Raw genomic sequence first — 26,827 nt, forward strand, 5'->3', positions numbered from 1 at the left:
TTCTGCAGGTGCTATCTTGAGAGTTAAAGCTATTTGGGTATTGGCTTGTGCATTTGGATAACTACTGCTACTTCATGGGAAGGACAAAGCAAGAAAAAAACCCCAAGAAAATCTCACAAGGTGCTCATAATATGTTTTATATATGTCTTTTGTGTATATGCTTGGCCCAGCAATGGAGCAATGGAATATAATGTCATGTGTCATTCTTGCACAAGCAGTTGTGCAAGGACTTTGGTCTGCCCAAAGTTAGGACAGGCAATGGGATAGAGGAACCTGCTAAGTGTTGTTTCTCATGTTGACAGACTAAACGTGTCTTACAGCTTTTGACATTTTGAATGTGGTTAATCCTTAGATGATTATCTGTTAATTTTTTGGTCACTGGAGCTTATGAAGCTGGGCAAATCCAAAGGTGGCCATGAGGTGGTGGGAGGTTCCTCCCCTTCTTTGTGCCTTTGGGAAATTTTACAGTGGGAGGAATGTTAGGCTTAGCCACAAGTATGCAATGAGTCAAAAAAAACCCTCAACAACATGCAAGTGGTGACTGTGCAACTCTTGAAAATCTTTAGAGAACAAGATCAAGGGTGATGAGTATATAGTAGTACATAGTTGTACTGTGGCTGAAGGTTCTGCTGTAGCATCTGTGGTTGCACAGAGTTAGAGTGATAGCCCTCTCTATTAAGATACTTCTTTCTCCCTGTTGTGTATTTTATTGTTGTGTTTTGGGGTTTTTGCTTATTTTTTTAGGAGAGATCATTAGTATCTCAAAAGGAGGAGACTGGGCATTAGGGTACATCCCCATTTTCTGAAGGAATATTTGTTGATCACGTCTAGCACAGCTACAACTGCCACCTGAGCTCTGCCCCATTCCAAAACATGAGCAGGACTGAGGAAACTGGCACTGTATCAGCCTGGTTCACAAAGGGTCTCTGAATTGGAAGATCTTATTATAGGTTAAAAGTGTTTGAAAAACAAAGCTGCTATCTCACTTCTCAAATTGATTCCTGCCCTAAATTTGGGGAAAAGTCTTTAAATGTTAAACACAAACAAAAAAACCCTTTGAAAGTTGCTTCTGTAAAATTTTGAGTTCTCAAGTTTTCAGTTTTTCTGTTTGTGATGCTTGTTTGACATTGCTGAAACAGATGCTTATGATGGTATTTAATGACTATGCAATTTCTGAAAATAACATTTTGACAAAATTGCTTATTTTATAGAGAAAACTGGCCACAAACCAGGATTTTTACAAGGGGAAGTAGAAAATGTATGTGGGAAATTTGTAGCTGTATACATTTGGAAATTTCTTTTGGAAACGAAGTCCTTAATATCCATTCCTTTGTAAGGGTATTTTGTGGTATCTCTGAACTCTCGTTGCTTTCCTGTGTCGCCTGCTATGGCAGATGAGTCTGTTTCTGCTGACAGTTGAACTGGGCTTTCTTCATTCATTTGTTAGCCAAGGAGTGATAAATACTTAAAAAAAAAAATGTGGCATTTAATTGAGTGATTGGCCTAATGATTGAATTGGCCATTTAGCATAAGCTGAATTAATTACAATAGCTGAGAACTCTCACTTAATTACCATACCTAATGAAGCATAATTAAATAAAAAAATTTATTTGTATATTGTTTAGAAGTATTTTGTTAAATGAACTAGTGGTTCCTAGCCTTCCTGCCTTTCAGGGATAAGGGAGCATTAATGCTGCAATTGCAAAACTGGTGAGTGTCCATCTGGAGTTCAGAAAACTGATTTGGTTACTGCTCGTGACAAGTTCAGACTGAGATGGGTGCAGAGAAGGGTTCTGGCCAGGGAAAAGGAGATCCTGTTTAGTTATGGGGAGAATTCCTTAGTTTTGGAAAATAAAGGAATTTTATAATCATAGAGTTTTGGATTGGAAGGAACCTTAAAGGTCATTGAGTTCCAACCCCCAGCTGTGGGCAGACACACCTTCCCCCAGATCAAGTTGCTCAGAGCCCCATCCATCCTGATCTGGAACACTTCTAGGGATGGAGCACCCACAGCTTCTCTGGGCAACCTCTGTTCTAGTGCCTCGCCACTCCTATAGTGAAATAGTTTAAGATTATAACTAATCTAAACTACCCTCTTTCCGTTTAAAGTCATTACCACGTGTCCTGTCACTACATGCCCTTGTAAAAACGGGGAGGTTGCGGCAACACAGGGGAAGACAAAACACCTGCCTTCTGATGGATTTATGGACTGCACACAGCAGGGAAAGAAATTAAACCATCAGCCAGGGTTGACCCATAATCAGTGCCTGGATTGTATGACCAAATACACGCCTGGTTGTTCAGGGTTTGTCTTGGTGTGTGAAGGGCTGGGAGCCTTTGGCAGAAGAGCCCTCTTCACTCCCTTGGAGAAGAGGAGCCTGTGGCCAAGACGATCTCCCCCAGAGATAAGCAACCTTCCTCTGGGTCATGGTGAGAAAGTGACCCACCCCCAGCATGCCTTGTTTCAGTGTGGTAACAGCCTGTACTCAGTTGGCTGGTTGGTTTCTACCCCACCCGCTGCCTTCCCCATACGACCTCTGTCCCCGAGCCCTGATGGAGGGCGTTCTTGTCCCTGGCCTTCCCTTCACAGAGGCTGCTGGACAACAAAGGCTACCTGTGTGGAACTGCTGTACGAGGCTCCTTCTCTGTATCCCCGAGTTTGCCTTGGGTGATTTCACAAAGGGCTGAATCGCAAGAGCTGGGATCACTTGTGGCTGAGAAATCGCTACACTTGCTGAAATCCCCTGCTGCCCAGGCAGGATTGCCACCGTCCCTGGAAGAGCTGTTCCTTGCAGGACACTCTCTCTAGGACGGTCGTGGCACACTGGGTTGTCCAGCCCTGGCTCTCTGGAAGCAACACTGGCGGAAGTACATGAGGAGTAGGATTTAGGTTTGGTTTTGTTTGGGTTTTGTTTTTTAAAGCCTTATGTTTCTTGCAGTGATAAAGCATAGCAGCAGTCCGGACCCCTGATCAAGTGCATGGCTGACAGAACATAAATGCTCCTGCCTAAACATTGTCAGCTCTGAACATTCAAAAATCATCTCAGATCTAGAAGAAAATTGAAATTGGTTTCTCTTTAATTCCCTTCTAGTTTTTGAGCCTTTAGGGTTCATGTTTTCAGTCAGCTCTGCTAGGATTAGAAGGATATTTAAAAAGCTAGAGTTCCTGGGGATTTTTATGACTGCATGACCCAGGCTTAAGAAAAATGCCTAATACTGCAAGATATAATTCTGAGAGCTAGCTGCCCTGAATTTTTGAGTGGAGTATCATAAGCAAAGGCGACATCAGATTGATAAATTGGATTTTACAAAGTGAACCTTTCCAAATGTTTCATGTTTCAAAATCTCATGCTTGTGATATCAACACAGGAGGCATATTCAGTCTGCTGGGTCTTTTAAGGCAGTAAGTGTGTTTAAAACTGCCTTTAATAGAAATTGTGTTCAGTTATCAGCTATTCAGCAAAGGACAACTTGAGCACAGATCAGCTAGGTAAGCCAGTGTGAGAGAGCAAGATCTTCATTAATTGGAGGATTTAGTAGAACAATTGTTTATCACAATGATGTTCTGCATTACGAAGTCAACTGTTTGCACATGGAAAAAAGAATGGGTTTCTAAAAATATTAATAAAGTGTTGAGGAAATTGAAAACTAACAAATGTCTCCAAGGAATGTGACAGCTCGGGCAATGGAGAGAGCTACTGAAATAAGGTATAAAAGTCAGCTTTACTGCAATCTTAAAGTTGCAAAGGGCTTTGAAAAGTGAATGACTGGAGAGAAATATCTCATGAGAGTAAAATGGGCTTCTGAAAGATAACTTCAGCTGAAAATGCTTAGGTAAAAGCTTCTCGTTGTGAACCTCAGCATTTTCTAGTGCAAAAAATTTATATTCTGCTCACACTTTCATCTTTCTGGGGGTTATATTTATTCAGAGGAGATTAATGGCCAATTTTCTCTGTGACTGCTGTCATCAGAAGTTTATCCCTTTGCAAAATGACTTTTTTTACTTTTTAGGGGAGCAGTATGCATGAAATTCTGTGAAGACTTCAAATACATAGTTGTAAAATGACAGGTGGAATGATGTTTATATCCCAGAGCAGATGCCAGCCTTGTGTTCTATGCAGGATGGCAGTACAAGACTGGTTGTGACTTGTATAATTTTATGTCAGATCTTTTTGTCTTAAATAACTGGTATTGAATTTTAAATGCATTTATGATTACCTGGCCATTTAATAAAGCCACGTGTTCTACAGAGAGCTGCACTAGGATGTGCAGATCAGTGAACTCTGCAGTAGAGGAAGCAGTCTGGGATGATTTAAAACAACTGACAGTTGTACAAACACTCATTTAAAGAAGGGTAAGGAAATATGCTTAAGGAGCATGGAGCATCTACTTTGTTGCCCCTCATTTCTGCTGGCTGCATGTGTGTGGGGAGAGGAATGACAAATCCTTTTCTTTTCCTGTAGTTTTCCAGAGTTTGCTTTTTTTTTTTAGGTAGTCCCTGCTTTTTTTTAGGTAGTCCCTGCTTTTTCTTAGGAAAGCTGTCATTTGCAGTTGACTGGTGTATTCTGTTCCTCTGCCCTTCATGGTATGAATGCTGGAGGAGGTGATGCACTTGTGCCGGGCTGGAGGCATCTTCCTTGAGCATTTGCTGCCGGGCCTCCTGGAGGATCTCTGCTGGTGCAGTTGTGTGGGCTTTAGTGCCAGGGACTCTGACAGTGTAGGGCCCCTGCAGCGACCTTTGCAACCCCTCTCTCCCATTACTGTGCAGTACAGATCTTCCTGATCTTTCCCCTTTGTGTCCTGTTCTTCTGATGTTAATGATTTAAAGGCAATTTGTCCATATTTTGAAATTTTACTTCTTAAGGGTTGAGCTTAAGCAGTGCTTTTTCTTCATCCATGCAGACAGCGATGTGACCTTTATACTTTGTGCAAGGGTTAATTCCTTGCCTCAGCGAAAGGTTTTCATGTACCTGGTGATCTAAAAAGATTTGGAAAAATGCTTCTGTGGATGCATTTTTCCATTTTCTCTGCTTGCTTTAGATACTTACAGATGTACAAAAAGAAATTTAATTAGATAATTTAAAAAGAATGGATAGAATTATTTAATGTAGTTTGAGTGCCTAATAGTTGGTATTAGGGAAATGGCTGTATTTTCAATTAACCGTCTATGAATGGATATGACAGATGAAGTGAGTTTATGCTGGTTGTGAAGCGGGCAGAAGATATACTAGTTCTGCCTTTTAATGGTCTTTTCTTTCTTCTGTGTATATATAATATGACAGCTACAGACTCTGCAGAGAGGGTAGAAAAAAAATTGGAACTGGGCAAGAATTGATGGAGACTAACTAGCAAAATGATAGCACTATATAGATTGCAAGAAAAGGAGGTAGAAAAAACATCCTGTTGGCAAGAAAGGAAATTCCTAAAATTTTTTTTTCAGGACAAGGAAAACTGTTAAGTTCTGCAAAATTGCTTCTTGGTCTAAGGTTCTCTCTGAACTTGTGGGCCGTATGTGCCTCTTGCTGCTGATCACAGTGAGAAACCTTAGCTGTTCCCAGGTCAGTAGGTGGACCCAGCAGAACATTTTAACTTCTTGATTTACATTTAGTTGCATTTACAGTGCAACTCATTCTTATTTTATTGGGCAGTTAGAGAGCTATAGCTTCCCAATTTGTATGATCTAAAATAAACTAATCTAGTAGGTCTCAACAAATCATCTAAACTTGACAGCAGATGGCACATGCTTTTTATTTAGCCCTGCATATACTATCTGGGTGGGTGGTAACTGCCTTAGGACAAAATCAGCATCCCACCAGTCACCATCTGGGATGGCAGATGATATGTGGGACTGTCATGAATAAGCATTCTGATGTTTGTAAATGTCTGAAGGAAGACACTGCTTGTTAACGTGGCAGTTGGTATGCAGTCACCACCATGAGAAGCTCACTTTATGCAGTACTCAGCAAAAGAGGAATTGTGTGCCTTGGGTTCATCTCTGGAATATGGGTGGGTGTAAGTTGATTCTTCCATAATTTGTTCATTTTGATGGCAAACTTGAATGGTTCTTATCTTGACAGACCTTTAGTCTTTGTCATTGCTTTTGTACTAAAAATTTTATTCTCTTAGGTACTGTGTCAGCCGTGGTATTTAGATGCCTCATACTGCATCATACCCCATGCTGATAATGAGCACAGATCTATGCTGTGAAACGTGCCCTTGCTTTGACAGTGTATTCTGAGCTGATGTGGAAATGGAGGGGACAATTTGGAGAAAAAGACATGAAATTGCTTGCAAAAAACACCCCACAGTTTTGTTCCAGATGCAGGAATAGAAATGCACATCTTCTGGCCCTCCTCTACTCCCATTTTCCCTTTTTCCCCAGGGAAGATGCAAAGACAGAAGTCTGAACCATGAGGATATCCACAGGCCACTTTCCTCATCTTCTCTGTTCCTGGCTCTATGCACTAAGCCTCTTTCCTGAACATAAGAGCTTTGAAAAATGTTACTTAGATCTGCCTTTTTGGAAGGGCTGCTTGTCATTCATGTGACAGGTTCCTTATGTAGAGTACTTTAGACAGTAAAGCTGGCCTTGTAGGAAACTCTGAGTTGTACCAACTACAAATATGTTTGAAAGGAAGAAATCTGTGCATCATGCAATTTGATTCCTGCTGCACTTACAACATCCATTTTGGTTTGTGTTATTACTGTTTTCTCACTTAGCTGGTCTGTGTACCAGCTGAAATAGGTTCCATAGAATCAAAGAAAGGTTTGGGTTGGAAGGGACCTTAAAGACCAACTAGTTCCAACCCCCTGCCATGGACTGGGGCACTTTGCATGAGGCCAGGTTGCTCAGGGCCTCATCCAGCCTGATCTTGAACACTCCCAGGGATGGGGCATCCACAGCTTGTCTGGGCAGCCTGTTCCAGTGTCTCACCCCCCTCATAGTGAAGAATTTCTTTCTGTTATGTAATCTAGACCTATCCTCTTTCAGTTTGAAGCCATTATGTCTTGTCCTGTCACTCCATACCCTTGTGAAAAGTCCCTCTCCAGCTCTCTCATAGCCTTTTCAGGTGCTGAAATGTGCTCTAAGGTCTTCTGGACCATTCTCTTCTCCAGGCTGAACAACCTCAACTCTCTCCCTCTCATCATAGGAGAGGTGCTTCCATCTTCTAATCATCTTTGTGATCCTCCTCTGGACTTTCTCCAGCAGATCCATGCCCTTCTTACATTGGGGTCTGCAGAGCTCTATGAAACAACAGTTTAATGAAGTGACATCTACTTTAGTGATTCAAATAGCTGACTTGACTATTCTTTTTTTCAGTGCCTCCAGAATACTTGGTGTAGAATATCTACAAGAGTCCAGGGCTTAAGAAGTTTATGCAGTTTAGTGGTGCTGGAATTGCCAATGGACCATTGTTGTGAGGGTTTTATGGTAGAGCAATATACTACTCGAGTATCTTCATGTGGTTTTGACTATTAAGTATGATATGCAAATAGTACACTGATTTTATACAAATTAATAATAAAAGGGAAGAAATCCAAACAATCTGCCACATGAATTCTTAATCCAGGTACTACCATTCAGCTTAAAATTAAAATGTAAAAGTTAGTTAGGTCCAAAAGTTTATAAAACCCAAATTAGATTAAAGCAATAATATGGTTGCACTGGCTGGAAAGCACAGAAATGAGGAGTGTCTGCCAAATTGGTATGAGCAAATGCACTCATTCTCATGGCTCTTAGTTGAGGGGAGAGCAGAGTGGATTATTTACAGCATGGAAGCACATGCATGTCCTATTTCTGGATCAGGGTGTGAAATGTCAGCAAAACTAGCAAAAGGCTGGCTCTTTTTTTATTTTTTTATGAAAGTATGTATTTCAACGTGGAATAAGACAGGTATTCAGAATGGATTTTGCAAGCAACAGTCACTTGAAGCCTGAGGTTACTTGCAGCTCGAGTTTAGGAGAGGTCTGTGCATCGCAAGGAGGAATTAGGGAGTGGCTGTATCTTCGACTTCACTAGACATCTCTTCGAGTTCAGTATCGGCACAAAATATGCTTAGTTGTGGTTCCTTTAAACAGAAAAGGGCAAGTGAAGGGTTAGGTTCAGGTCAGTGCTAACTTTAACCTGGCCTTCCTGCAGGTGGCTTCAAACCAGGTGACCCACTGTATGGTCTGTCACTACCAGTTGGATAATATTCTTATAACTTGTTCATAAATCTTAAGTAATTAATAAGACAAAGCAGGTGTGATGTCCTCTATACTATAAGGCAACATTGGTTTCGATATTCTCAAAAGAGAAGCAGTTGTTTACATAGGCAATGACAGCATCTTATGAATGATGACTAATCTGGGACCATCTTTTTAGGAGCACTTTAGGATTGACATTCACTGCCACAGATCATGCTTGCAGTTTTCTGTTCTTTGTATTCTTAGTGCTTCCAATCAAGCTGATAGATCTCAATCTCACGTTTTTTCTGAATGTGGCATGTTCTTTGTTCATGTCGAGCTATTCTTTTCACACAGTCTTCAAAGTTCTTGTTTTGTGCCCAGGCATTTCACGCATTACCAGGCTTTATCCTGAATTAAAGGTTTCCAGTACAACTTATATTCAGTTCCTAGCATTGTCAGACATAAGAACAAGACAGCCATTTACTAGACCTGACTTTCTGTCGTGGCTTCCTTTTATGCTGAGGTGAATTCTTGATGTTTTGAAGAAGGTAGAAATTATTTTTACGTCCTGAGACCAAAGATTGGTTTACTCTTCACATGTGATTATGCTAAAGCAAAATAAAGTAACACCCAGGTACAGATACCCTGTAGGAAGCTCAGATTATGTCAGTAGGTTTTGATCTTTATTTGTGCAAGTTCATGCCATGAACAATTATTTTTATAAATAAAATAGATGCTTCACGAGAAGTACCTTACATCTTGAATCAGTTGTCCAATTAGTTAAAACCCATTTGTTTTGCAGTTGGCTTTAAGTTATCTTAAGCTTCTTAAATGTATAAAAGTAATTTGTTCTTTAAAAAACCCCTTATTTTCTGTGGTCCTTTTATTGTTGAAGGCAGGTTCAAACTATATGCTCTACAGGATTTTCCCTTTATAGGTTTGCATTCAGCTCTTCCAAGACAAAAATCTGATGGAGATACATCTAATTAATGTTGTGTTATTCAGTGGTTTTGTAGGGAGAAATACAAGGAGTCCTTTGATTTAAATAGTACCTGGATCGAATACTTTGAAAGTTACAAGTAAAAATCTCAATCTAGCAACTTTGTTGAAGTCTAGAGATTTAGGAAATAGTCCTAGAAAATTATCTTAGAGGTGGTATTATTCAATTTATTTTTTAAATTCGGAATTGATAAGACAGTTCTCTGGTCTCAAGAAAGCAGATTGGGAAAATGGGAAAAATTGAAAATATAGATAAGAAAATTCACTTTGCTAATTTCTACTTACAAAAATACAGCTTTTTAAAACTTTGAGGATTTGCTGTTAAAATAACTTGTAATTTTCATATTCAACCAATTAAAAGTATCCCATTTTTTAAACTTTTTTTCTCTTTTTTTCGTTTTCTCATTTTCTTTTTTTTTCCCTGCCTGTTTGGCATTTGGACATGTTTGATGTTTGAATCCTGCCCATGTCCAAAAAAACTAATTTAAGTCTCTCTATTTTTGTGGTTTGGTTTTTTTCTTCTTCCTGGGTGTTGCTTTAGAAATATGGCATATTTGAGATCTAGGTCTTTAACAGAAAACTAGAGTTCCTGGATGAAATAGAATGTAAATATGATCAGATACAGACAATCAGTGATGGTTGGTATGAAATGGACTCTTCTTTTAATGAGGACACTAAAACACAGACTGGACCACGTGATTGAGTATGTTGCAGATACCATACCAGGGATAGCAGTGTGGATATTGGGATTTTTATATGAATTTGTTCAACAGACTTGTTACAGGGAAAGCTAAGGGAGCTGAGTAGCAATTTTCCTGAAAGGTCAATTCTCTCCGATGCATTTCTGCATGTAGTAGGGGAGGACAAATGTTTAAAATTATATCTAAACCATGTGCTGGACACTTTGGGCATCTAAATATTCTTCTTTAATTAGCTAAGATTGCTTAGAGTGCAAGTTAACTGAAGGTAAGTAGTGTCTTAATGACAGACTGCTGAGTAGAAGGCAGCAACTTGTCAAATGGTTCATCAAGCAAAATCGTATTATGATAATTCTGTAAAACTATCTGTTTGTCTTGAAGCATAATCCAGGGTAGCTGTCTGGACTCCAAACTTGGTTAGCCTCCTTGGCAGCAGTCTGATGTGTTATGTCAGGTGAGGATATATCTTCTTGGCAAATAAATTGATGTGTAAATAGATTCTTGTATTCTTGTTAATGCTATGAGTGCCAAAAATCTCTAAGTATGGGTGCTGCAGAGGAAGGGATCAACCTTATAATTAGAGCTAACTACAGATATTGGCACATGCAACAGCAGTCTGTGATAACCTGAGTTGCAAGTGATTTTATTTTCTCCAGTTTAGCTGAGCACACAGTCTAGTGCAGTAGATCTAATTTTAGGTTTCCTTAACGTGGAAAATTTCAAGGCTGGTAAAGCAAAGCAAACTACTAGCTACTTGAATGTTTCCAGTTTTCTGAATTACCTTGTGCTGAACAGCTAATGTTTGTGTTGTAAACCAACCATCTGTTTTTATAGTTTGAAGAGAATCTCCTTCAAATGTTAAATGCTCTAAAATGTGTTAGTGAAGAGGCTGTCAGCCATTTGTCATACTACACCATTCAAAACTTTTCATGCACAGTAATAGCAAGTTGAGTTTCTATTCTTCTTTGTATTGCTAAACTAGCATCAAAATTAAAGCTAAAAAATTACTTAGCCTAGTTTGGACTGTGTACTGTGACTAATTGATTATTCTTTATCTGTCCTAAGGAATAAAAATGTGTTTACTTTTCTGAACCATCCAATTTTAACTGTAACTTTGAATAAAAACATTTCATGGATTTTGTAAGCAGAGATGAAAGACATAATCAAGAGTTGATCAGATATGTATGGATGGGTAATAAATAGTTTGACCGGTGGAGATGTTGCAGAATATGATGCCTCCTTGAGGAATTTCAGAACAAGATGAAGATTAAACATGGCAGTTCTCTGTTTTGGTTTGTACTGAAAGAAAGAGGAACACATCTTCTGAAACAAAACAGGTCCCTTAAACATATGGGGGATTTTTCAAGGTTGGCTTCAAAATAATCTCTAGTGCTTTTTTTAACTCTGTAGGATACTGTGCACAAGGCACTATGCATATGCTGTTCGCCACAGTATCCCAAAAGAACTTGTTGCCCAGATGGTGCAAACCATATGCCTCCTGATAGTTTATCTGTGTTTGGGAAATACTGTCTAAAAATATAAGAAAGGTCATAAGACGTGTAAAAAACAGTTCTAGTGAGTTTCTTTTAAATAATGCTCCGGAGGTATTCAAAGTTGGTTTGTGTGGTTTTGGGGTGGTTGTATTTTTTTAGTTTTGGGAGGTGTGTGTAAATGTTTTGTGGTAGAGATGAGGAACTAGGGAATCATACTTGCTCCAGTGCAAGACCACAGCTCTTAAGGCACACATGCAGACTTCACTAGTTCATATCATTGAAGAGATAGTTTTTCTCCATAGGAGATGCTTAAGAGGAGTATAACACAAGGCTGGGTTCTGGGTCTCTCACTTCCCCCCCTTCCCCCAACTGTCTGAATGAACCTTTTTGGAAATGTAACAATATAGAAAGCCAGTTAATTTTGGTATTTGTTCCTCTGTCTTCCGTACTGCATTTGATTATTTCCAAAGGCTAAAGGAGAAAATTTTCTTTGCCCATATGTAAGTTGTTAAAATACATTTTCTTTTTTGCTTACCTGGCACAGATCCACAGAGGAAAGGCAGTCTAATTACATTTCCAGCATAGTGGTTCTTTGAAGTATCAACTAATTAGGAATGGGCATTGCAAAAGTTTAGACCAGCACTCAGGAAAAGAATGCATCGTGTAACCATCACTAATTCATTAGGATAACCAAAGCTTATTTCCTTTGAGTAAAGATTTGCACATTCTCACCTACAGCACTGTACTATATATAATACTTCTTTGTAGCTCCTCTGAAAGAACAACTCTGTTTAAAAGTAAATTAGCCAGCCAAATTGAAAGGCTAATTGCCTTGAGCTTCAAGTACAAAGGATATCCACGCTTAGATTTCTTTGCCAGCTGCAAGAGGCTGAGAAGATGTGTTTTCAGAAATCCTAACAGGGTATCTCATGACACTTCAGAATTTTAATGTGGTGTCATAAATCACTAGCTTATTCTTGCTCCAGTATTGTTTGCAGAATCTATTGAGGTAGATCAGTTCTGTGTACTGGGGAGGAAATGAGATGGAGGGACAGCCCTGTTTAGTCTGGTAACAGCTTATGTCAAATACCTGAAAAGGTCTTACACTTTACATTGCTTCCTCTTCTGATTTTGATCAGAATAAAACTGAGTGTATCTGATTTGAATCAGAACTTATTTTTGCAAGAGAAAGACTGATATGGCATACAATCCCTTTACAGACTTAACGTTTTTCTGGATCATTTCAGCTGGATATATAGATGCTGTTCTGTGTTTCCTGCTTTGTTTTTCTTGTTTTCCCTTTCTCACCTTTCAGTTTTTAATTGGGTCTAATCCTCATTGAGTAAATACGGTGACAACCTTTGTAATGTATGACAGAATCACGTCATTTTTGTATGGGACAGTTTAATTTGTGGATATTGTTATGTATCAGCTGCTGCTAAGCCTTGGCTTACACCATGCTTTATTCGGGTTATACAGAATTGTGAGCTTGCAGGATTGATCAAGTGTCTTTTCTCCATATGATGATTCCCAACCTTTCTGCCTTTTAATGAGCACATATTCTTGTTTTTACTCTTAAACCAACTTCTAAATACTTCACAATCCTACCTATAACAATTACTCTAAATTATTTTTTGGTTTCACATAATTTAGTGACTATGTAACTTCTTTTTATTCTCAGCTCACTGACTGTAATCTCAAGTAGCTGCTTCTGTTACATGATAATGTTATTGAGCTATGTGTAAACCTGAGGAATGAAATGGCCCTGTTTCATATCTGACTCCTGGTGGGTGAGAACAAGTACCACCCAGAACTCTTCACAGTCTGTCTGCAGCAATAAGCTCTTCTTGAAAGAAAAAAACACTTGACAGATGTGTGCTTGCATAAATTTGAGTGACTACAAAGTTTAGAGAATAAGATGAAAGTTTTTTTGTTTGTGGGGGTTTTGGTGGTTTTTGTTTGGTTGGTTTTTTGTTTGTGGGGTTTTTTTGTTGTTTTGGTGTTTTTTTTTTTCTATTACCATTTAATGTGTGTGTACGTGTTTCTTTCATAAAAGTTTAAAGCATTCAGATAGCCTTCTAAAGAAAGGTTAGCTTGTACAAGATAAACCTCATTCATGGTGAGATTCTTAACACTGACTCAATGCAGAATTGTACTTGTTCTGTATATTCTAGAAACAGGATATTTCAGTGGAGATTTTCAAAGGTGTGTTTTTCCAACCTGAACTTCAGAGAAGAAAGGAAGAAGACAAAGTTTTGAAAACAATGGAAACTTTCCTTGCATGTAATAACCTTTTTAGTTTTTGAACAAATATATACACCACAAGATGTGCTCATTCATGGTAAAAGCTGTATTAGTGTGTGGAAAAATGGGCGTACTTTAAAATCTCAGTGCATGTTTGCCACCAACATTTTCTTTTTAAAAACTCTAGAAGAGACTAAACAAAGCTTTTCAATCATAAGTGATTTGCTTTACCAGATGTTCAGGTCTCCAAATCCCAGGAGGATGGGGGCTGGGATTTGGCAGACTTCTGAGGGCTGGCACGGTTCTGTCTCTGGCTGCATGGACAGGTTCTCTCCAGGGCTGGACTGGTCAGGGTATGCTGCTGCAAGCCCTCCTATGCACAGTATAGGCATTTTCTCAGAAGGGACTTGCATCTCCTGCTCCCATCAGTTGCTGGGAGGTCATTGCTGCTTATAATCAGGTCACCTTTTAATTTAGATGCAGAGCTTCAGGCAATGAAGGTTATTTTAAAATTTTAGCTTGGATTTTTTAATTCTTAACTTGGTAGCAAGAGATTTCTTCAAAGACTTGTTTGTCTTGTGTATGCAGCTTTTGTAGTAAAACTGAATTTATAGTTATTTTGTTAAAATAGAAGTGGAACTTGGGCAGTGATTTCTTTTTATTTGAAGGTTAATTTTCTTTCTAGACTGGCAGCTGGGATGCCTAAGGGTGCAGGCACAGTGTGTGACTCCTTGCTGTGCTCAGTTTTTCTTTCTGGGTGTGTCCATATTTCTAAACAATTTTAGTGATGTCAGGACTGTACTTTTGAGGCAAATGTTCTGATTTTCCCCATGTGCTCTGCTTTGTTCCATATTTGAGCAAATACCGGGCTCTACCAAGGGTTTGTTCCGTTGGAAGAAAGTAAGCAGAAACATGCAGTGCTGCAGTGATAATGTGCTGCTGCAGTACCAGCCTGGTGCTTTCCAAAATAACCCTCCTTGGAAAGGCTTTGGTGCTCTTACAGGCAGCTCCATCAGTCTTCCCTCTGGTCCACACAGCTTCCTAATGCAGATGTTTGTCAATTTTAAAGGTATCCAAACACTGAGCTTCATTAAGATCTTATAGATGACTGAAATAATTGCTGAATTGTATTTTGGATTATTTTCTGTCTGCAACCAAACGTACAAGATTTCTGACAGGCCAGGATTTTTAATCTGTAACCTATTTTATTATTATATAATTATATTTGTATGTACAACTTGTAAAAGAATTTTTGTTTCAAAATCTTTTACTTCAGAAAACAAAAATTGCAACGGTGATGTTGAAATAAAACAGAAAACAAAGGGACTAGGGGGGTTATTTATGGTTTAAAATACATTGAAAAATAACAAATACAGAAGCTCTAAGTGGATTAAATTTTCAGATGAAAATGCCATCTTAGCTCAGCTGAGTTGAGGATCTTGGTTGCTGGCCTTGAAATATGATACTTACACTTAAATGATTTAGTGTGACAGTCTCTAGCCTAGGTTTTCAGGATCACCAGTATTTTGTTTTTAAATTAATTAGGTGCCTGTACTCTAGAATTATTTTTAATAATTAGTTTTATTTTTATTTGATGTGGTGTGTATCTTAATGTATTGTTAATATTGTTTGTTCAGTGACAGAACTGTCACATGTAAGAATACTTGACATTGTATTGTACTTGTGAAAGAATCTGTACAAATACTAAAATGTTAAACATGGGTTAGAGTTAGGAATGTGATGAGTTACTCTCTTAACCATATAAATGACTTCAACTATTTCTGGAGCTTTTTCTTTGTACATCCCTGTGCCAGAGAACAGAACAGACTTTCTCTTGGTAATATGCTTACCTGGATAATGAGAGGGGTGCTCTAGTGTTACTTCTGAATACTACACTCTTCTGGGGAGGATTGCTGCCACTTTTGGTTTCATTGTTTGTGTCTCTCAGTGCTCCTGCCTAACAGGGTGGTAGGTGTACAAAAAGTTCTGTGCTGCTCTGATTCCCGGGCTGGAAAAGGGACCTTGTGTTTGAAGTCTCTGGCTTTTGTAAGCTGAATATAGGTGCACTCTTGCCTAGAAAGAGCTGCTTTTGTGCACTGCTCTCTGAGCCAGCCTTTGGTCATCCAGAGTAATTGGGTGGTGGGGGAAAAGAATAAACAGCAAGTTGTGTAGCTAAGAAAACAGAATTATTTTCTATATAAGTTACCCTAGAACCCACATGTCTCCTCTGCTGGTTTAGCACCATACCTTAAATGAAATACAGGCCTTCCCCCTATATATACAAAACTGTTCTTTGTGCAGCTTGATTCATTGATCGTGATGAGATTTTTATTCTCTGGGGCAAGTTAATACTTCAGGCTCTTGGCTTGATGTTCAGGGACTGTAGTTTACCATGATTTTGTATAGTTTGTGCAAGACTAATGTCTACTTGGCTTTCCTCTGTGCAATAGTTTGAGTTGTGAAGGTATTGATGGACTAATATAGATGACATACAATGCTTGTATGAGGCTGAAGATTTGAATGTATGTGAAAGTGGAAAGGCTTCATTAGTCTCATTTGAACAGTCTGCTCTCTTCCAGTGTTTCCATAACATCTCTTGTTGGCATCCTTTTTGTTGAGTAACTGTATTTGAAGCAGTGGGCACTGCTATGGTCACTGGAAAGTAAAAAGCTCTGGAACCAGTGTTTAGTAAGGCAGAGGAAATGTATTTGAACATAATCTTAACCTCTGCTAGAATGCAATAATAAATCTGCTTTAAAATAGAGAGCTTGCAGAACAAAATAATGAGTTGTTGCGAGTTGCTGTGCACAGACTGTGATATATTGCCAACTTACTATTTCAGAGCTCTGTGCTGTGTCACAAATGCATTTATTTCTATATTAAGCAATGCCTCTGCAGTTTGGAACCTTATTTGTTTGAACTGGTCATTGGGTCCTGCATTGTAGCATTTTAAAAAAGAAAATGCAGTTTTAACAGTAAGGATTAGTTTCTATCTAGTAACAATTTTGTCTCTTTTCTTTGTAGGTATGAAGCGTCCATTAAGTCCTGACCACATAACTGAAGATGGGATTATGAATCAACCAGCTGTTCTACGGGTCTTTGAAGAAAAAGGACTGAGGAATGACAGACAGGATTATCAATTAAGCAAAGAAAAAAAGAAGATACTGTTTTCCTTCTGTGAGGTGTGCAATATCCAGCTCAACTCTGCAGCGCAAGCTCAAGTTCATTACAACGGGAAGTCTCACTTGAAAAGAGTGAAGCAGCTAAATAATGGAAAACTCCCTACAAGTACAGCTCCGGGCACTTTGTTTGCAAGTACAAGCACAGGTACATAATTAGTTTGAGATGTTGGATTTTGGTCAAGAATTCTAAGGAAGCTTTTAAGCTCTACCTTCTCCACTCAACATAACCATTAAACTTATTAACTATCAGTATTAATCTATATTATTTTGCCATATTCAGAATTACTAGTGTATTTCTTTTCCTGTGAAGCCAAGTGGTATTGAGGCAATATTCCATTAATGTGGGATTAATTACTGTGTTGGACCTTGAGATATGGTCTACTTAAAAGTAACTGTTGTGGATCCAAATACATATTTTGTCATCTGCTTTTGTTCCCAAAAGAAAGTTCTGGAGGGATGCTACATGTACAGGAGAAACTTTTAAAAGAAATCTAGTAGTGGAAAGATAAAGGAGGAGAGATTACAGGCCTGGCCCTTTCATTCTCTCTGCTTTCAGTCATCTGGGTTTTAACTACTCTCACTCATAGAACCAGTTTAGGTTGGAAAAGATCTCTAAGTAAGAAGTAATTCAAAATAAGACTTTTTACTTGCTAGGCAAAACAAAAGTCTAAAGTGCTTGGACAAAATGTGTTTAGCATGCACGGTGTAAAGACTCAAAGCACTCAATATGCTTTTCTGGTTTTTTTTGGGAGGGGAGGGATGGTAGGTTTTTTTATTTCAGTGTTAGGCTCAGTTCTTAGCTATTTGAGAAAAACCTAACAGATCTCAAATCTTCATAAAAGAAGTTTTCTTAATTGTAATATTTGTTTTTATTTGCTACATGAAGACACTGGCTTTGGTTTCTCTTATTTTGTTTTATATAGAAACAGTCAAGCTACATTGAAGGGTTTAGCTTTTTCTTTTTTCTGATTTTGTTTCTCGTTAACTGAATTTAACTTGTTTTGAAGTCTGTGGTACTGTTTTGTTTGATTTAGAACTAAGTAATGTAATGATATCACTTGTGTAAGGCGTGTGATCCAAAAGATTGAATTCCTATTGAGTAACATCTAGATTAGTTAATTGTGTGCATTCTTAAAATAACTGAATATCTCTGAGACACCATGACTGAGTTAAGATTCCTCTGTGTGCTGATCTACAATGCAAACATATAAAAACATTTTCTATTTTTGTTGCTTTTTGTTATCTGAACCCCTTCATCTGGTGCCTGTGCTGTCATTCCTGGGGATCACAGCTGATGCTCTGGCACCATTACTCAAAGAGTGCTCTGATGCTCAGAATACAATTGTTTGCTGGAGCACATGCTTTGGGGTTACTGTATAGCTTGGGAGTCAAAATTCACGTTTCTTTGTACTTTGTTCACCGATCTCTATATTAGACTACATCCTAGTTGTGTACTAGTTATGCTTCTCTATCCAGTGCATGTTGAAATAAGCATTCTGTTTTCATAGCATTTGAAAGAAAGAACTGGCTTACAGTAGACAGTTTATTATTACTATGATCACATAAACTATTTAATATACTGTTAAGAACCAGTGGGAGAATAAGATTTACTGAGATGTAGTTCTCACAGAACATTTTCCAAAATAAATAGAAATTAATTTTCTTATAAATTGATATTATCCAGGCTCGGTTTTAGTCCATGTCCTCTGGAGTCTTATTACCTCTTGTAATGTAAGTCTTCCTTTCCCATTTCTTCAGCTAACATTGTAAGCAGAACTAATTGTGCAGATGGTAAGAAAGCAATTATATTAATCTCACCTGACCAGTGAATGAATGGACTTTATTCCACATGCAAAGGAAGCAAATAGCCCCTCTCATACTTCACTGTTATAGCTACACCCTTCTAACAAACCACCTAGTGAACAGTTCGGCACACTTTAGGAAACTTTCTGCAAAAGTTCCTGCCAGTGTCAGGTTGGAGTTTTCCTCTGTGTTCAAAAGATGAATGTGAAATTAATAATATTCCCACTGGAAAATGAGGTGACTGTAAATTTTCCTTGACACTTCAGAAACTATGATTACAGACCTGCCAGAACTATCTTGATTCTGCGTGACAGAATTGATGGATCACTGATTCTAGTTCTCCCTGACACTTGGTGGACTTTCTTATAAATGGAGATGAGACATATTTCCATATTCATTCTGTTTTGTGGTCCTCTCTGTGACAGGTGGCCCTAAGCTGTTAGAAAATGTCCTTTTAATTTTTCACTTCCACTACATTTTACAACTATAAGCTCAATTTGTTGCTCTTCACTGGCTGGTAACGTTCTTGTTGTACCACTATTGGAGTGTTTATTAAGATTTGATACCTGGGTCATATTGTAGAGATGAGTTTAAAGTTACTTCTTTGTATTTAGAGTAAGGGTGCAACTGTCATAGGACTTAAAAATGTATTTAGCAATGTATTTTTCAAAAAAACTTACTCTATTTCTAGTTTATTTTGCCTTGCTAGCTATTGAACTATACAAGCTCTTTTGCTATTATACCTCTACATGCAACTTGAATTTCTTCATAGCAAGGAGGATTCCATATAAAATAAAGATTTAACAGCTGCTTTTCTTTATATTGCCAAAACCAAGGAATTAATGGACTACATTAGGTGACTTTGGTGATTTGATCCACTCATTGAACTCCTCCTTTTCTTTACATTGGTGTTGAAAACTGTGTGTTGGGAAAAAGAGCTTTCTGCTTGGAAAGTACATTGCACATGGTGTTAGAGCCTTCACTATTGCTTATGTTAGTGCTTGTTTATTACCAGCCATGCCCATCATGTCTTACTGCAGCTCAGGTTGAAGTTTGTCAGTGCTGCCATTCCTGGGCCATCCCTACCCTTGTGCCAGGCATACATGATGTACGGACAGGCTGCTGTGAGAAGGACATAAATGAAGTCTCAGGAAAAGTAAGAAAGTGTGTGTTTACCTTCGCAGCTTCAGCTGGAAATTATTTCATTTATTTCCTATAAAGAAAAAGGAAAAGGAAGGGTGGTTTCCTGCAGCCTTGGGGAGATGTGTTTTGGAGTGAGCCTGTTCAAAGCTTTTCAGCCAGCCGGCCTTGCTGGAGCCTGCAGCGGCGACCGGCGCGGGGCAGATCCCAGCTGTTCGGGTACCTGGAGTCCCACCTGCCCCCGCTAGAAGCACGGGCTCAGGCACCCGCTGCTCACAGGGGCCGCAGCCAGTTGTGAGCGTATGGCACGAACTTGGCTAAGTGCTAATTAAAGTCTGCTCGCTTCCTCTCTGCTGACAGCGAGCTAATGAGTTAACTGTTCCAGAGCTGAAGACGGACGGGGTCATGCTCCGGAGGCGGGGAGGCGGCGGGGGTGCGGGATGCAAGGCTCCCACGCGATGGCGCTGCAGCCCGGGCGGTGCGCGGAGCCGCGCGTTACCAATCCCGGTGTGGGGAGGGAAAACTGCGGGCTCTTCGCTAATACCGGCTGGGGGCTGCTCCGTGCGTGGCTTCCTTGTATTCCTCCCAGTTCTTCGGATGTGACCCCGATTTTGCTTCAGGAATTCTAATTGCTTCTTCCATGGGGTGGTAGCTCCTGGTGAGTCTCCTGATTCTCTCTCCTTTGCCCCCATGATAACAAGGGAACAGTTGGTGTAGTTTTAAGGAAGTGTACTAGAAATGCCTGTCGAAGTCCAGATTTTACAGATCTCTGGAAAAGCGTAGGGAAGTTTCATTTTTGTTACAGAAAGTGCCCAAATTTAAAAGTGGGCGAAGGAGAATCCCTTTTCCCTGGGTCCTAGGCTGTTTTAAAGAGCAGATGTGGTTTAGGGCCAGGTGGCACTCCTTGATGCCCACGTGATCTTTCTGTAGGTTTGGCTGGAGGTGTGATTGGGCTCTCAGGGTGTAGAGTATTCTGGTAGCAGCTTTGCCTTTTTGTTCTTGAAATCTCGGACGTTGCTGGACAGTTTTGGAAATGATGTAGGACCCCATACCATGATTCTTTGTAAAGAACAGTGCTACAATTCGTTGTGTTAACACTGCAGTACTGAGGAAATAATCACAGGTTGACTTTCTGAGGGATTATAAACACACACTTTTGTAATCTGGTTCACAGCAATGACAGCCAGGGATTTGTTAATACAACAAAATAAATACATAAATGACTAAACTTCTGTTGTGTTTGTGACTTAAACCAGGTCAAAAAAAGGGCCTAATAGTGGGAGTGGAAGGGAGAACGTAAACCAGCAATTTTTGGGCATGGGAGAAGAACAAGGGAGTATGAACAAGGCAGGGTTTCTTCCACTTGTGGCAACAGAGATTAGAGCTTCTTTGTTTCTTTGTGCAGTGCCATGTAAATTTGGAAGTCTAGGCAACCTATCAGGTTAATGGAGGCAGGGAGGCTTACAATTAAAGAACTCAGAATTATTCTTGATATGATCAATGGACTGTATAGCTAACTTGCATGTTAGTTTAAAAAAATTTAAAAAAGGAAGTGTGAACAGTGTCTTTAGCCAAAAAACTAAACTGTTGATAGACATTGAGAAATTATACTGAAAATATTCCAGATAGCCTTAAATCTACATTCTCAATTTTGGCCTCATGTATGCAAGGAAGACTTTTTTTTTTCAAATGAAACTGTGAAAAAAGTTAGTTTGCCAGATGACTAGGTCAGTGCAAGATTAAATGATGGTAACAACAGAATGGAACTGCAGTGCACTGCTCTCATTTCAGTGGAGTTTTTCCTTGGTTTTTGTCAGAAGAATCTAATCCTAAACACAGGTCTTTGTATTTTAATCCTTATCTGGGCCAAGACTGGCTTTCTGACAGGTAGCTTATTTGTCATCTAAGACTGCTTTGTGCCAGCGTAAGGGAGAACAGAACTTTTGCTTGCTTTAAGCCTCTTGATCTAGGTCCTCAATTCCTTCTCAGTGTTTGTCTTTCATTAATCTAAAAAAAGACAAGGATAATCTGATTTTTATTGCAGAAGATCTTTATGAATTATTCTACCAAGTACTCAGAGGAATGCAAAGCAGCAACCAAAAGTATCTTGAAAAAGTTTGTGACCTGAGTTCCATTGTGAATGTGTGCATGCACATCAATCATCTAATTCTAGTGCATAAGTCTGAAGAGGAGTATAGTAGAAAGCACTGTGAGCTTACTGTTTCTCTGTGTTGGGCCAAAACCTTTTTTAGATGAGTAGAAGGTCAGCACTTTTTCTGCCTTCCATGCCTGCTGCCTACAGCCCGACCTTTCAGAAAGCAGTTTCAAGAAAGCTTCTTCTGTGGGGGGCACGAAGTAGAGCAACTCCTCAGGGCTTCCCTTCTCTGGCCTCTGTGAAAGGGAGGTTGCTCCACGCTTTGCTGTCCTACTCCAGGTAAAATCCATTTTTCTATTTGTAAAAGATTAGACTCTTTCACTAGAAAGCAAAACTTTACTGTCTCCAATATAAGAGAAATAATAACAAATAGAGTTACATGCCTGTAATGAAAATTAGCTTAGTGAGCTGTTGAGAAACTCTTGGTATTTCGCTTTCGCTGCAGGGTACGTTGACTTTTTTCTTGTTCAGTGGTCTCTTGAACAAGATTGCATTTGGTAGATGGTACCATTGTCTTTGCATCATTTGAGTCTCTTCCACCATTTACTTAAGAAATAGGTAATGGTACGTAACATTTTTCTTACAATATGAAATGTATTTATGATAAGCAATTGCTGGTTTTCTTTCACAGAAGTCATCATAGAAACGTAGAATATGCTGAATTGGAAGGGACCCATCAGGATTATGATTAGCTGCTCTGAAATTAAGCAGATTTATTGTATTCTTTTCAGGTGTTTGGTACTCCTCACAAAATATTGATGATGAGAGTTAATATTGAGGCCCAGAAATGACATTACAGTTGGTTTCTTATTTGCCAGTAACTACACACTGCATCCATAATGTTCTGTTCTTTGAGTAGCACTGTGAAAGTACTGGTAAAATTAATAAAAATATTAAGTAGATGATATGTGTGCTCACTGGTAGGCTTCAAGAAAAAAATTAGTTGTTTTAAAGTAGTTGATAAGTTTCATCAGAGCAAAACATTCAAAAATTCCTTATTGGCAAATTGAAAACCGTAACTCTTTTGAAGGTGGTAAAGGTTATCAGAACAATTATTCATCTCTAGGCTCCACATCATTTTCTTGGAGGTGGGGAACACACGAATGACATTAAGGAAACAGAGTATGTAGCTATTATGGAAAAAGTAGTTTAGAGGGGGTGGTCCTTTGGGTAGAATGTGGAAGGATTTCAAAACAAAATTGGACAGTACATTTGGCACCCTTTGCTACTACTTCGCATAAATATATTTTCATAGCAAAATTCTTTCCTGGACAGTTTAACCTCTCTTCAAGGGCAGTTATGCTGTGGTAAAAAAATCAGCATTAGGACATCAAAAAATCAAATGTTCTAGAGTCTAGGACCAAAAATGCGGCTGCTCACCAGCCATGGTTTCAAGCTGAGAATGGCTGCAGGAGTAGTGGTGAGACAACCTCTGTTGTTGTGGGGAGCATATCCCTTGTCATTTAATGACTTTGGGAATGGCCTGGGGAGCTTCTTAAATCAGTTGAGTTGTTGTTTCTGCAAGAATCTTTTAACTGTCTCATTGAAGGATGTGATCCAGCATTTAGAGGTGCAGACAGCTGAGAAAAGGGTTCTATAAATTCAGACATTTATATTCATGTGCACTTCTAACCATGATTTCTGTATTAAAACTACTGGAAAATATAAAATAATGAAGTCAGGTTTTTTTATTATTTTTATCTTGTAAAAGGAAAATTGATACCTTCTCTGTGTAGTAAGTTTTCTCATCTGGGAACAGATCCTGTCAAAATTTCTCTCATATTTGTCTCATGAGCCAGCAGTATATTTGGATAACTGTACAGGTAATATAATGAAAAACTCCCGTGTCTTTCCATTTCTTGAAAACCTAGTTATCATTACAGCTGTTTTATACTGTGTATCTCTGGTGTGAGTATGCCCAGGAACACATGCCCTCTTACCTTTTTGGGGAAAGAAGACCTGTGAAGTACCGGAAAAGACAAAAATATGTACATTGCAAGAAGTCCATGTGGGAGTAGGAATAGCATGAATTTAATAAGCCATGGAGATTTTTCTTAGTAAGTAATTTAAAATTACTGTTGTTCTGGAAGGATGAAGGCATTGGTCATGTAATGTTACGCTTTTAGTGTTTTGTGTTTTGTTGGTTTTTTGGTACAAATACCTAATCTGCTAGACTGTACAGGTCTTTGTTGGGTCAGTATTCTAAATTTTTTCAGCCAAATATTTATTATTCCTTTTAATAGATATCCTGTCTTTTAATATATAATAGACTTTGTCTGTTACATGGTTAAAAAAATGCTTATTTCATTTGCATAATTTTGAATTAATCTTATTTAGGAAAGCTGTAAGGAATCATTAATTTTTATTGCTGGATTTTTTTTTCCCCCCCCAATAATGAACCTCATCACAATACAGGCTGCTGATTCTCCTCTGTCTCGTGTTCGTTGTAGAAAAGACAGAGCTATTTTTAACGTTTACACAGTCTAGATAGATGTTTTCTCGTTCTGTGTGGTTTAGAGCTGAATCTGTAGAACCTTTCATAATCATATCCTTTTAATTTTTATGGTTTGTTTGAATTTGATCTCTGTAGCTGATTCCATGCATTGATAATGAAGGCTTGGGTTGCCTGATTCTCAGCATAAATTGAGGCAGACTTCTACTTTGACAGTGCTCTGTGTTTCGGTACGCATGAAGATACAGAACTGAAATTGCTTTGCTTTCTTTACAAATGACTCAGAGTGTGCTTGTCCTTCCCTAAAATGTTGCCAGCGTGTGAAGGATTTTCAATGAGCAGTGCAATAAGCCGGCATCTGGGAAGGTTTGAGGCTGCTCTGGTATAGCAGTGAACTGTCACACAGATGATCGGGGCTGGAGCCAACACTCTGTAGCACCGTAGATCATATTGGTCACATACTGGAAGTTTTGTTTATGTAACTTGGTTGCTGTTTAACCTGCTTAAATAGTATAGCCATAATGTGGAGTGGGCTTCCCAGTAGAGGTGAGTCTGTTTTTTATTATTAAACTTCACTGAATTGCTTTGTGCTATGACATTAAGAGTGGATGCTTACATGTTTGGCATTATTTCTATGTGCACTGCACTTCTGTTTTAGTTATTCCAGTGGAAAGGATAATAAAAATGGCAAGGCATATAATGCATCTTTTTCTTCTCTTCTTATTTCAGTATTAAAAGTAACTAAATATGTGGCAAGCTCCCTTTCCTTGCTTGCTGTTTGCAGAGGGCATCTTTCCAGTAGGTGACTTCCTATGCATTTTAAATGTTTTCTGAATGTCAGTGATGCTGTGTTATTGTTGTAGAAAGAAGCTTATTAGCAGTGTGAGTAAATACCTCTTACCAGAGCTTGCTCTCTGGCTTGTTAAATAGTTACAATGATGTGTGAAACACAAGAGCTGTCGGTTTCTTCAGATAAACTAAAAAAGTAAAGAACAAAATAAATTGTATACTGGATTTGACATCTTAGATATGTCTGTCGTTGTTAATATTAAAAGTTATGATCTTTCATGCCCAGGACAGCTTCCAGTAATTCATTTGCACTGACAGCTTGCTTTGAGAAGGGTATAAAATTACTGTCTGTCGCTTCTCCCTAACCAGTTAAATTTGAGATTTAGTGCACCAAGTTTTATTTAAGGGAACAGATAGTGTGCTAAAGGTAGCCTGTGAAGTTCTAGTAGTAAATCTTTAAGCTTGAAAGAAGTATTATCATAAACTAAACAAACTTTGTACTTACGTGTTTAAAAAAGGGGGTTTTATTGAGAATTTCACCTATAGCAGAACACAAAAAATTAGTTCAGCTGAGTTCCTTATTAAGCACTGCTGTTATGTGAATATTGAGTTGGTGAGGTGAGACATCATATGATTATATTTCTGTATGCTGATAGTAATTTTTTTTAAAATAAAACAAGGAAATACGTTGAAAAATATTTATTAAAATGTTTTTCTTGCTTGCTATAGGAATGTCTGTGCTTACTATGTAAAGACTGCTGTGGGTTTTTTTTCTTCTTCTGAGGAACTAGGACAGCTCCTGCTTTTTCCTGCTAAATATATTTATGAGGCAGCTGTTTTATAGCTTTCAGCTCCAAAGTTATAGATAAGTGTGTATTTGTTTGACAGAACATTCGAGAATTTCCATTTACTGCCAGTACATGTAAAGCTTGGCTAAGCAGACTGCATCAGGAGCACACACCATTTGTATTAGCCAATCTGTCTTTGCAAGTCCCAGGGCCACTATCTTGCTAGAAGCCACTGTGTGCTTTTGAAAGCATGAAATTAGTTTTATACTGAGCACATAGTTTCTCATTTAGCAGTTCTTTTTATGGTAATGGTCAATTTATGGTTCAGTGCCAGAATTTTGGTGTTCTGTCAAAGCCGATGGCTTCTGCTAAGGTGTTCTTTGGAGATAAAGACAAACAAAATCCAAAACAACACCCCTCAACAAAAATGCAGTTCGTGGTGGGGATCCTAGGGAGGTGCAAATAAAAGAAAGTTCTCCCTAATGACCTAACTCCTGACATTGCTGATAGCATTTTGGAATTATTTTATTGTAGTATTTCAGGAAACATTTGTCATTCATGACATAAAATTATTAAATTAATTGTCACCTTTTTATACTTCGTAAGTTTTTTTGTTTGCTTTTTTCTCCCCATGACATACAAAATTGATCTCAATGCTAGTTTTCTCTTCGTGCTTATTTAATGATAAAGGTTAAAATGCACTTGAAAAATGTATATAAAGCACCCTAAACATTCAGGATGATTTTTAGATATCAACTTTAGAATACCTTACAAGCTTTTCTTTTTCTTCAGGAATCTATAGAAGTCAAAATAAGTTGTTAGTAAATACTTTTGTAAAACCTTCTTTAATACATATTATTTACAAATTGATGCACCAACTTGTTTTTAACCTTTGTCTTGTTCTTGGAAGATGTT

General features: G+C 38.5%; 1 protein-coding gene across 6 annotated transcripts in view; it reads left to right on the top strand.

The window, feature by feature from the left end:
- Nucleotides 1-26,827, top strand: part of ZNF385B (zinc finger protein 385B) — a 165,792-nt gene that overhangs the window by 15,791 nt on the left and 123,174 nt on the right. For 3 of the 6 annotated variants that reach the window (XM_048309873.1, XM_048309872.1, XM_048309871.1), the window contains exon 2: nt 16,628-16,930. In XM_048309873.1, the coding sequence (XP_048165830.1) occupies nt 16,630-16,930 (301 nt within the window). In that variant the 5' untranslated portion in view covers nt 16,628-16,629. Of the gene's footprint in view, nt 1-16,627; nt 16,931-24,532; nt 24,882-26,827 lie in introns of those variants that run through there. The other 3 variants (XM_048309876.1, XM_048309878.1, XM_048309874.1) reach the window with 3 other exon arrangements.

This window comes from Corvus hawaiiensis, chromosome 7 (assembly GCF_020740725.1).
Source record: "Corvus hawaiiensis isolate bCorHaw1 chromosome 7, bCorHaw1.pri.cur, whole genome shotgun sequence".
NCBI classification, from domain to species: domain Eukaryota; kingdom Metazoa; phylum Chordata; class Aves; order Passeriformes; family Corvidae; genus Corvus; species Corvus hawaiiensis.